Source organism: Castor canadensis, chromosome 18 (genome assembly GCF_047511655.1).
Source record: "Castor canadensis chromosome 18, mCasCan1.hap1v2, whole genome shotgun sequence".
Taxonomy (NCBI): domain Eukaryota; kingdom Metazoa; phylum Chordata; class Mammalia; order Rodentia; family Castoridae; genus Castor; species Castor canadensis.
The window spans coordinates 2,138,371-2,151,096 of NC_133403.1; the positions used below are offsets into that span (position 1 = coordinate 2,138,371).

Genomic DNA, 12,726 nt, shown 5'->3' on the forward strand with positions numbered 1-12,726 from the left:
ACGACCCGAGAGAGGGTGGAGCAGGGGTCACTGGGCGCCCGGCCCGCTTCAGCCGGGCCAAACCTCAGCGTGGGGAACTCAGAGGCCGGCCGCCGGCTCCGCCCATCACCTGCCACTCAGGGGCGGGCCCAGGTGAGGCCGGTGGGTGTGGCCTGGAGCGTGAGTGGCAGGCGCGGGGCGCGACGCGCATGCGCAGTAGCTCCGCCCGGGGCCTGGTCGCGGAGCCGGGCGGGGCCCGGGGCGGTGGCGGCGCAGTGGGGGGCGGAGCCGGGGCGGGGCGTCCGGGCGTCCGGGGGCGGGGCCACACACTCGGGCCCCGCGTCCCGCTCCCATGGCCGCCCCCGGCTCCCCGCGCTGCCCCCTTTCCCCCGGGCCGCGCCCCGGGGCCCCGCACTGACGGCCCATGGCGCCGCCCGCCGCCCGCCTCGCCTTGCTCTCCGCCGCCGCGCTCACGCTGGCGGCCCGGCCCGCGCCCAGCCCCGGCCTCGGCCCCGGACCCGGTGAGTTGAGCGACCCCCGGAGCCTGCCCGGTACGCGGCCGGGTTCTGAGTCGCCTCGGGACCTTCCGGGACCCCTTCCCCGAGCCCCTCGGCGACACCCCGGGCCCGCCTGGTGTCCCCTGCTTCTGGGGGGGACGCGCCCCCCCGAGATCGCCAACTTCACTGCCTCCCTGGACCCCTTCCCCGAGCCCCTCGGCGACACCCTTCGGGTCGAGACGTCTCTGTCTTAGACACCCCCTATCCAAGCCCCTCAGTGACCACCCCCCGGGCAGGGGCGCCCCCTGCACCCCGGTTTCCCCTGGGATTCCCGTCCCCAAGTCTCCGCGACGTGCCTCGGGCCGGGCTGCCCCCCCACACCCCGTTCAAGGAACTGCACCCCCAAGACCCTCAGTGTCGCCAGCCCCGAGCTAGGATCCCCCTCCCCGCCCGACTCATTCCGACGCCCCCTCCACCCCCTTTCTCTCCCCGCCCGCCTCTACATCGGGGACCCCCGCGCTCCCCGCGGGGTGCGGAGACGGGAGGAGCCCGCGTCCAGCCCCGCTGCCCGGTCCCCACTGCGCCCGCTTGGCCCACCCGACACTGGAACTTGTGCCTTCTGAGCTGTGGAGGTGATTTGCTTGCCCTGCTATGGGCAGGTCAAAGTCCTGGGGTGACCCTCGGTACCCAGCCAGGTCTCCCCCTCCCTCCTGGTTCCCCCCAACTTTGAACTTCCCCAGGACTCAGGTGACCCAGCAGGGACAGAGGGAAAAGGGCATGGTGATGAAAACTTCTCCCCTACAGAGTTTGGGGTGATTTTCCCGAGTGCAACGCTGAGTCTCGCGTCCTGGGTAACCCCACGCTTTAAACAGGTGACCTGCTCCCCAGACCGACGGCAAGGACAAAGCCAGGTCTTCCCGAGGTGGGATCCTGGCTCAGGATGGAAGCTGGGACTTTGCTTAGCTTCCACACACACCCTTTCTTGTAGCAGAATCCTTTCCAAGTTGAAGAGCAGGCACAGGGTGTCGCCTGGCCCAGTTTCCCTGCAGGTTGTTTGGGTGTTGCGTATGGCACATTTATGGAAGGGAAGAATTCATTACGCTCTGCTGGAGTTGGAAAACCAGCCTGGGGTTCTCCACCCAAAGTCGCACTCCAACTGCGATGTTGGAAAGACAGGATTTTGTTATTGAAAGAAAACTCACTTGCTTTGTTTTCTTGCCAATGTGGGTGAGTGAAAAGGCTAGGACTTGGTGTCATTTACTGTGTGACTTTGGTTATGCCTGCAGCTCTCTGAGCCTCAGTTTTCTCATCTGTAAAGGCGGGGAGTGATGTTACCTTTCTTGCAGGGTGTTGTGAAGATTAAATGATATATCGTAGGTAACACACCCACATGTAAAAGGCAATAAACATATATATGTATATATACATATATGTAGTTTTTTTTTGGTGGCACTGGGGTTTGAACTCAGGTCCTGTGTTGCTAGCTAAATAGGCACTCTACCACTTGAATCACGCCCCCAGCCCTAATAAGCATATTTTAATACTACTTTTTTATAGGGCCTTGCAGTTTGCTCAGTGCTAGCTACCTCATTTACCTGGGAACAGCGTGAGCTTCCCATCTGATGGATCCTTGTAAAAGGCAGAGCTTGTCGTTAGCTCTGTAGATGGAGGGTCTCATTCTTAGGTAAGCTGTTTTTGAGGACCTGCAGTCTTCTTTGGGACTCCTCAGTTTGATCACTTCCACTCTTAGCAGTGTGTGCAGAGTGAGGGAAGGCCATTCTGAGAGCCAGGACATGTCAACATAACTGTAACCTAGTAACCCGTTAGCTCCACTTTGCCATCTGTGTGTTCAGGGTTTAATGTCGTCTACAGAGAGAGTGGTATGGTGGAAACGGATTAGTGCCCCTTCTGGAAAGAGCAGAGCAGTAGCTCTGAGAAGCATCCCGTGAGCCACTTCTACTTGGGCCTATGCCAGGAGCCCTTGCTTTGCTAGGTCCAATACAGCAGCTGATAGGAAACTTAAACCCCAAATCTTGGTGTGCTTTCATTTAGGGGTCTGGGGTTAGAGCAAATTAGTTACCTTTGGGAGCCAATTTGTGATAAGTTGTTCAAGTCCTTTTTTTTTTTAATTGTTTAAACATTTATTCATATGTGTATACATTGTTTGGGCCATCTCTCCCCACCTGCCCCTCACCCGGCTGTTCAAGTCCTTAATTCAGAAGCTCACCCAGGGCTGGAGCTGTGGATCAAGTGGTAGAGCGCCTACCTAGCAAGCATGAGGCCCTGAGTTCAAACCCCACTACCACCAAAAAATAAAAATAAAAAGCCCCACAGGCTTGGCTCCTTACCATCCTGGTACATCGAGGCTTTTCTGACTTTTCCGCTCCAGTTCCAGAAGCAGTTTTAGGGCCATACCACATGGTCTTCAGCATCACATCCTGTCAAGAGCCCCCGCCACCACCACCACCACCACTAGCTTTTTGTTTTAAAAGTCCTTCCCAATAAAAAACACGTTTTACACTGAGGATTTGCCAGACTTGCCATTTCATATTTGTGATACTGTAATTTTCTCTAAAATTTTGTGGATGGAAAAAATTATTCCACTACTTATATTCTGCACAATTTGGTAATATTCAAATTACTGGTGGTTTGCATTTTTGAATGCTGACTTTATAAAAACATTTAGCTCATTCGCCATCAGTGCTACTTCTAATTGCAGTGTAGAGGCAACCCCGAGGGATCTCCCATCTCTCCATTCTTCCTTCCAGATTCTTGCCCTTCTTTCACAACTGATAAGAAGGAAGATAGAAGTTAGTGGTGGAATCTAACCTATCCTTCCATCCTTCTCCTCTAACTCCACCTCTGGAATCTGTCCCATAAAATCTGAGTTCAGCCACCAGCCAGAGCCTCACGCTCTCTAGAGAGTCCTGGCCCTCTTGGGGACTTCACCAATGCTAATAGAATTACCTGGACACGGAGCGAAGGAGAGACGGACCAGCAGGAAAGCCAGTTTTGTGTATGCTCTGAGTACACGTTTGGAATACACAGGGAGCCCTTTTATAAATCCTAAAGCAAGAAGCATTGCATTTACATTCACTAGGAGCCAGCAGCAAGTTGGTGAGACACACGCATAGTTTAGCATGGATGGACCAAAAGACTAAATGATTAAGGTAAAATATATCACTTTCAGTAGCTTCACAATATCCAGATTAGGTTTTTTTGGTAATCATCTTTAGAATTTTTGAGCCTGGAATGCCACCTGAGCCTCGAGGCCGGGGCATGCAGTAAATCACTGGGACTCTGTGGACCACATGCCGTCTCTGTTGTGGTTACTCAACTCTGACTTTGTAGGACAAAAGCAACCATAGATTAAATGAAGAACAGGCATGGCTATATTCCAGTAAAACTTTATGGACCCCGAAGTTTGAATTTCAGATAATTTTTACATGTCATAATATATTGTCCTTTTGAATTTTTAAAAAGCTAAAACCTAGTCTTAGCTTGTGGACCATTCAGAAATGGGCAGTGAACCACCTGAGCCACCGACTTTTTTTGACCAAATTTGGCTCTCTATACATGTGTATTGTTTTTTGTTTTTTGTTTTTTCAGTGTTCACTGACTGGAAAAAGTGACAAAGAGGCTAGATTTTGGCGAATGGACAAATCTTTTACCATTAACTGTTAACTAACTTTAAGATATAGGCACAGTGGTGAACACCTGTAGGCCTAGCTGTTTGGGAAGTTGAGGCAAGATCACTTGGGCCCAGAGTCAGAGGTCAGTCTGAGCAACACAGCTAGATCAGAGAGAGAGAAAGAGAAGAATGAAGTGGGAAGAAGAAGAAAGGAAGGAAAGAAGGGAGGGAGGGATGGAGGAAGGAAAGAAAAAAAATACGTATGGGAAAAATAGTTAAAATAATAAATTATATATTTTACCATGGTTTAAAAAAAAATACAAGCTGGGCACTGGTGGCTCACACCTCTAATCTTAGCTACTCAGGAGGCAGAGGTCAGGAGGATCGAGGTTCAAAGCCAGCCTGGGCAAATAGTTGGAGTGACCTGATCTCGGAAAAAACAAAAAAAGGGCTGGTGGAGTGGCTCAAGGTGTAGGCCCTGAGTTCAAGCCCCAGAACCACAAAGAAAATGATACGGATGGGGAAAGTTCGTGTACACATTTGGGTCTTTAAGAAGACTTTTAAAAAATGCTTTAAAGGAAAGTTCCATGTGGTTCAGTGTGCACTACAAGAAAACATCATGCCTACCTCAGGACTGGCCTGTGTTCCTTGCTCAGCTCTGCCTGCTGACATTGCTCGAGACAGACTGTTGAGAGATCTGATTCTCAGAGAAAAGCCCAGGCTGCAGCAGGTGACACCAGCCTGAGACCTAAAAAAAAAATCAGCCAGAAAAACTAAAAAAACTTTTGCCACTATCCTAAGCAGTTAAATTTTATTTCCATGGTTCTGTTGTCATATTTGAAACGGTCTTTACAAAACAACGGTGTGCTTAGCATGGCTGATTATTTTGTTTTAATTAAAACGTTTTTGAAAAAACAAAATGAAACATTCAGACATACCAAGCTGATTGTGTTTGTGCTGTGGAACAGTTAATGCAAAACACTTGAGAGGCCGGAAGTTTGGATCTGTAGCTTTTGTCTGAGTTTTTGCCTCCTGAATAAGGACAACATAGCAGGAGTTGAGTGTGTCCCTTAGAAAGCTAAGTGTCTCTGGGACTTTGAGGGGAGAGCTGCTCAAAGCCCCCTGCTCACTTGGCAGGTTAACCTGGCGGGCGCTGCCCAGCCTCCCCATGTGAGAGGAAGATGACTGACATTCCTTCCACAATTATTTTGACCTTGAGACTCCAGCTGGCACCCGGAAGTGGAGCAGGCTGAGGTCACTCTATTTTTTCCTCCCTGTCTTGTCATCATTGTGTTACTGCCATGATGGTGGTGCCTTTCTCCCAGACCTCAGCTTTTGAGCCACCGTCTAGATTCAGAGGGCAAGGAGAGAGGCCATCATAGAAATGCCAGAGAGTTGTCTGGCCATCTCCCAGAGAACCAGTCTACAGAAACTCTCCTCCTCCTCCTCCTCCAAGGAAATCTTTTCCTGCCCTTTTCTGCCCTCTTTCTAGGTGAACACCTCTTTAGCCTGGACTTGTACCAGTTCAGAGAGGAACGAAGCTGGTAGCAGGAAGCACCTTGGCAGGCCAGGGTCTAGGCCACTGCACAGGCAGGGTTGCCACTTTCCCTCCCTCTTCTGCTGGGCCCAGCTTCCAGTTCCCCTGCTCTGGGTTTAATCCCTGGCAAGGAGCCAAAGCGTTAAACTTTTATTGTTCAATTTGCCACAAGGGCGGGGCCCTGCTCCCAGTGGGCTGAGGAGGCTGCGGGGCTCCCAGACCCGGGCGTCACAACACATTAGCAACTGCAGACTTTGAGGGCTGGATTTCTTTCAGTTCGGTTAGAGTCTTGGTTAGAACCAAAACAGTGCTCACACTCAAAGTCTTAAAGCTAGGAGGCAGTAAAACCGGCACAGGCGACTGTAAAAAGTGATTCACAGGGCCGTGGCCATCAACACGCGTGGCCTCCCCCGCCTGCTTCCTCCATGCCCCCCACACGGGTAAACTCAGTGGCCCTGCACTTTCCTTGGTACCCGAAAGTCCCACGCCAACATGGCGACCAAGTAGCTGTCTTCTACAATAGTGGGAATGGTGACCAACCTCATCAGAGTATGTAAATTACTTGCTGCTGTTCAAGCTATAAAAATTCATCTTCAAAGAAAATTATTGGGCTGGTAAAAATATTTTTAATAATGACCACAGAAGCCATGTTTGTTTTTCTTTGATGTTCTTCTGAAGACGCTTCTGGTTCTAATCAGATTATTCCCACATAAAATGCAGTGGAAATCTGCAATAATGGCTTCCCTATTCCTCTGTCTGTGGGGAAATAAACAGGACGGGACTGTCTTTTTAAGGGGCTTTCCCCACTCTTTCCCCAGACTCAAAGCCTCTATTACTGGTGGGTGTTTTGGCATCAGTTAAGGGCCTCAATTCTTCCCTCCCTCCATGTTTTGCTCTTTCATTAAAGTGTTTCTGTTGTCTAATTATATCCTTTCAATCAAATTAGAGACTTCAGCATCTGGGGAGGGCCTAACTGCTGCCATCTGCACCTCGTGTATACAGGCCTCTTCAGCTGAGACCCACTCAGCTTCCAAACGGCAGGAAGAGATTTGGAAAAAGTTTAGTTGGAGGGAAGGCTGACTTGAAAGGAGCGTCTTCAAAGGCTGAGCACGAAGTCGTGCTTGCTGTGATGTGTGCATGGCTGTGCAGAGCTCCACTGGCCTGGGCAGCCCATGATTCTTCGCCAGTGCTTCTGGTGGCTCAAGGGTTTCTGATGGTGGCAGCTGTCCTCCCTGTTAAATGTTCTGCCAGCCAGGCGGCCAAGCTGAGCAGGTCTCCCTTGAGAACAGCCTTTTGTTATGTGACCACTCGCTAATGGATCTGACACTGCGTTCATCCGACCATTCCTTCTAACTCAGTGATTTCAACAGCAGGCGATTTTGCCTCAGGGGAATATTTTGCAATACTTTGGAGGCGTTTCGACTGTCAACTGGGAGGTGTTATCAGCTGCATAGAAGTCTGGGTGCTGCTACACATCCTAGAATGCACAGGATGATCCCCATCAGAGAACTATCCACCCTAAAATGTTAGGAGTGCTGAAGCTGACACTGTCCTAGTAGAGTTTTCCCCATCTCTTCCTGTGGCCTAGGAGCAGGCAACTCTGATTGACAAGCTTTTTTTCTTTCACACTTAAGAAAGTAGATTGTTACCTAGGTGCCAGTGGCTCACACCTGTTATCCTAGCTACTTGGGAGGCAGAGATGAGGGGGATCAAGGTTCAAGGCCAGCCTGGGCAAATAGTTTACAAGACCCTACCTCCAAAATACCCAACGCAAAAAAGGGCTGGCGGAGTGGCTCAAGTGGTAGAGGGCCTACCTAGCAAGACCAGGGCTTTTGACTTCAAACCTTTTGTACCATGAGAGGAGAGAAAGGGAAAGGAGGGAGGAAGGGAGGGAGAGAGAGAAAGTAGATTCTTGCCAGGAATGGTGGTGCACACCTGTAATGCCAGCATTTGGGAGGCTGGGGCAGAAGGATAACGAGTTCCAGGCCAGCCTGGGCTACATAGACAGGTCTCAAAAGTAAAGAGCCCGTTCATTAGCCATACGTAGGCTCCTTTAACATTTCTGTGGACAGTGTCTCATGAGCCTAAATGTAGTAGGAGGTCTGTGATTCATTGTCTTTCTACTCTCTAGAGTGAGATTGCCAGATCAAATACAGGGTGCACAATGAAATTTGAATTTCAGATAAACGCCAAATAGCTTTTTATATCAGATTGTCTTGTGCAATATCTAGGAATTCTTCTCTTAACAAATTAGCTGGTCTCCTGTAATCCCAGCTACTTGTAAGGCTGACACTGGGAAGATTTCAAGTTGAGGCCAGCCTGGACAAATACTTCTCAAGACCCTATCTCCAAAATAACCAGAGCAAAATGGACTGGAGGTGTGGCTCAAACAGTAGAGCACCTGCTTTGCAAGTGCAAAGCCCTGAGTTCAAACCCCAGTCCCACCAAAAAAAAAAAGAAAAAAAAAAGCCTCCAGTAGTTGAGAGTTAGGCTTAGGGAGAAAAGATTATTTTGTATTTGTCTGATTTTCAAATGTGAGTGAGCTTTTGTGCTTTTGTGCTAAATCTGGCCCCTCTTCTCAAGATCTCTGAGATACCAAATCTTGGACAATCCGATTATCCTGCTGGCGACAGTCTCCCCTTGCTCCTGCTGCTCTGGCAGTTCTGGCTAGGGTGACGGTGCTGCCAAGTCCTGCCTCTCTGTTTGTTTGTTTGTCTATTTATTTTGCGGTACTGGGGTTTGAATTCAGGGCCTACACCTTGAGCCACTCCACCAGCCTTTTTTTGTGGAGGGTTTTTCAAGATAGGGTGTCATGAACTATTTGCCCAGGCTGGTTTCAAACCTCAATCCTCCTAATCTCTGCCTCCTGAGCAGCTGGGATTACAGGTGTGAGCCACCAACGCCAAGCCTGCCTGTTAAAGTCAGCATTGAGTCCTTCCTTCTACCCTCAACTGTCTCCCTAGCCAGAACTTCTGAAGCCTGTCTCTTGAGTCAGGCTTTTACATTGGGACCAACTAACAAGTGCTTATCAGCTGCCTACTGTGTGCCAGCGCAGTTCACTGGGGCGCATCCCGTGCTGGATCACAGGAACCTACAACGTTGCTGCTTCAGGGTTTACTTTGAAGATGTGCTCTAGAAGTGGGTTGTCTTCCTGCAGTGAACTTCCCACTCGTGAACCCTGGCATTGTTTGTCCATCCCATAGCAGCTAAAGGAAGCACACCCCTCCAGAGGAGCTTCCATGGAGCGTGGGCCACCCTCCAAGACTCCATTATCGGGGACCCTTCTGGCCATCTGATGTTAAAAATAGGTCACAGGCAGTGCTGATAAAAACTTGCCCAGAAGCTGATTCTACCAGTTTGTTCCATCTCTCCTTAGTCTGATTGAGGGTTTTCGACAGTACGAAATAGGATTGCTCACGTGACAGTGAGGTCAGGTGTCTCCTGCTTAAAGCAAGCTTGGATCATAAGAATGTGTGTTCTTTTAAAAAGGAGGTCCAAGTATTTCTCCCATTACAAGTGGCTTTATGAAGAGCATTTCCTTATATACATAAGGCCCTGTGTGTGATCCCCAGTGCAAAGAAAGGAGTTTGGGATATAGCTCAGTGATTTGACAGAGCACTTACCTTAGCACGTGTAAGGCCCCAACTTCAATCCCCAGCACCACAAAAAAAAAAAAAAGAAAAGAGACAAAAGGTACTGGAAACATAGCTCAGTGGAAGAGCACTCACCTAGGATGGGCAAAAAATAAAATACAGAAATAAAGGGAATGAGCTCAGGAAACAGCGGGCCATTAGAAGCAGAGCAAGGTGCTTCTTGGGCAATGACAGTTCAAGGTGACCAAGTCCTCTGAGATCTCTGGTGGCAGGTGCCATGTGGCTTGTTTTACAGCCCCTGATCCTATAGGAATACAGTGCAATCTATTCTAGACTCAGCCTTGCAATCGCTGTCCTATTGTCTTTTTGTTTTTCTAGAGTTGACTTTGAATTGAGTATTGTACATGAGCAGGGTGGACTTGTAGCTTTCAAATGTCACAAGCTACTAGGTGAAGGGGCTCGTGACTAATCCTGTCTATTCAGAGGGCGGATTCACAATCAGGAGGATTGTGGTTCGAGGCCACCCCAGCAAAAAGTTCATGAGACCCCCATCTCAACCAATAAAAAACTGGGTGTAGTGATGTGCCGGTGGTCCCAGCTGTGCCCCAAGTGTAAACAGGACGACCACAGTCCTAGCTGACCAGGGCATAAACGCGAGACCCCATTCGGAAAATAAAGTTAGGCTGGAGGTGGGGCTCAAGTGGTAGAGCCTGCCTAGCGAGCATGAGGCCCTGAGTTCAAACTCCAGCACTGCAAAAAAAAAAAAGAAAAGATAAATAAATAAAGAAGAAAAATAAAGTTAAAAAGGGCTGCCTAGCAATTCAAGGGCCTGAGTTCAAGCCCCAGTAGCACAAAAAAAAAAAAAAAAAAAAACTCAGCAGGGAACATTTTCCAACAAGAATATTTTCTGTTCTTTTTTAAATGTCTGTGAAATTTGGAAAGTGGTTAGTTCATAAAGACAGAAGGCTTGGGTGGAAACCCTCGTCTCTGTTGAGAGGGCATCTTGACAGTGTGAGGCAGTCACACACCTGCCGCTTTGCAGAGGGTTTCAACTGCCTGGTGTCCAGAGGGACCTTGCAGGAGACCTTCCACACCTATGCTCCTGGGCAGGACACCACCTGCCCTCGGACACTCCAGAGCACTGTGGAAAAGGGTCATGTGACCCTGGGAAGGCACCAGGTCCCAATCTCCCCCACAACGCCACCGAGCCTAGGACAGGACACACTCTGACTTTCATGTGATCTCTGCAGTGACATGGAGGGAGGCTGTCGGAGCCAAAGTACAGAGAGGGCAGATGAGCCCTCTATACACAGGACGAATTAAAGAGCCCCTGGAATTAATTGAAGGGCGCCAGAGAAGTAGCTGGCACTGTGGTCTGAGCAAACCTTCACAACACTGGGGGCCTTGGAGTTTGACTCAGTTTCCTCACCTGAGGAAGAAGGACTTGACCCAGGTGGTCTCAGCATCCCTCACTCTAAACTCTCAACAGCTACAACTTCAAGATCTCACAAAATAGAAGTAAGAGTTAAAAGTCTGGGCTGATGTGACTGCAAAGGATTGATAGCTAAAAAAATCTCTTCCAGGTTTAAAGTTCTCTGAATTTACCTGCTTCTCTAATGGAAGTGAAAATTCTATGGTTAAAAACAAAACAGGTCGGGTGCTATGGTTCATGTCTGTAATCCCAGCTACTCTGCCCAGTCAAATAGTTCACAAGACCCTGTCTCGAAAAACCCCATGAAATAAAAGGGCTGTTGGAGTGGCTCCAGGTATAGGCCCTGAGTTCAAACCCCATTATCCACCCCCAAAAGGAAAAAGGAAACAAAAACCTTGCCTCCCATGTAGGCCTTCCACTGAAGAGGCACTAAGGCCCTCTTTTTGCTTAAAAGAAACGACATCTTCAACAAATAAATTAGAAAAAGAGAGAGAGAGCCTACAGGTCACCAGAGGCTTAAGACACACCATATACGTGCACCTTGTTTAGATCCTGATGAACTGTTCAAATTACTGTCAAGCCTGGCGGGGTGGTGCACACCTGTAATCCCAGCACTTGGGACACTGAGGCAAGAAGGAGGACCTAGAGCTGGAGGACAGCCTGAGCTACATAGTGAGAACCCATCTCAAAAAATCCCAAGACAACAAAAACCTGATGAGAAAAGCAAAAGGAAAACAAAAGATGATGAGGCCCACGTACATTTAAACACTGACTGGATGTGTGACAGCAGAAGGAATTATTAAACTTTTTTAGGTGCGATAATGGTGCTGTTTACCAGGGTTTTTGTTTGTTTGTTAAAGAATCCTTATCATTTAGGGACATGTACTGAACTGTTTACAGGTGAGGTGATAGCTGACATTTGTTACAAAATCACGGGATGGGGTGGAAGAGGCGCGGGTGAAATAATGTTGGCTGACGGTTGATGACTGGGGAGGCTGAGGAATGAAGAATGGATACCTGCATCCCTGGTGCAGCTCCCTTACGCTCGCCTGTCTCTGCACACGTTCTCAGTCCCCTAGAGGAGACAGCATCTCCAGGCTATCTTAAAAATAGTCGCTAGCGTATCCGTTCGTGATAAATCTACCTTAGCTTCTGTTCAAGTGAGCCGTACACCTAGTCGTCTGAAATGAACACGCATGTCCGCATGTGACGCGCTCGGCTCACGTGCTGGCTGTGCTCTTGCTCCATGCAGAGTTCCCGCACAAATAACAGCTGACATGTTAAAGCATCAATAGCATTTCCATTAAATACCTTTTGACCTTCCTCTTCATTTAAGGAGAGCGGGTCCTTAAGAGCAGTCGCGGGCTTGGGGGGCGTCCCGGTGGTAGAATGTGTGCTTAGCAGACATGAGGCCTGGGGTTCAGTCCCCAGCTGCCCACTAACAGAAGAAAATGCTGTGCCTCTCAAAGTTAGTTTAACTTTTAAAGAACTTACACTTTGGGAAGGAGACTTGAGGTATTCTATTTGAACCTTTAACTTAGACAATTCCAGGAATCGGGTCTCAGGCTTGAATTCAGAGCAATCTGAGCACTTCACAGTGGGGGCCTTATTTATTAAATAAAAACAAAACAATCACTGAGGCAGAGAAGGTCCAGAGGGCAGTGGCTTGGGTGCCACTCTGCTCCCATCTGGCCCTCATCCACGCAGGGCCCCTTAGGGAACTTGTGGTTGTCACTCTGAGGTACATGTGCTTGTGTCAGGGATAGCCATCACAAATCCGCGCTAGTGTTTCAGCAACCTCTGCTTCTCACTTAGGACATTATGGACACATACAGATACCAAATTGAACAAAAGACAGCCAGGCTTCTTCTGTTTAGTTCCTTTTTTGGGTGCTGGGAGTGGAACCCAGGGCCTCACACATGGAAAAACGCTTTTTACCACTGAGCCACACCCCCACCCCTGATAGTTGTTGAGAAAAAAAAAAATAGGCCATTAACCTGTCAGCATCTAACTCTTTAACACACGCACAGAGATTAAGCCAAGCCTCGGTTTAAGAA

At 49.1% G+C, this 12,726-nt stretch overlaps 1 protein-coding gene across 1 annotated transcript in view; it reads left to right on the forward strand.

Annotated features, from left to right (window-relative positions):
* The first annotated feature begins 381 nt into the window (after positions 1-381).
* Kremen1 (kringle containing transmembrane protein 1) overlaps positions 382-12,726 on the forward strand; it is a 59,138-nt gene continuing 46,793 nt past the window's right edge. Inside the window, exon 1 of the mRNA XM_020157769.2 lies at positions 382-500. Within this exon, the coding sequence (XP_020013358.1) occupies positions 404-500 (97 nt within the window). The 5' untranslated portion in view covers positions 382-403. The remainder of the gene's footprint in view (positions 501-12,726) is intronic.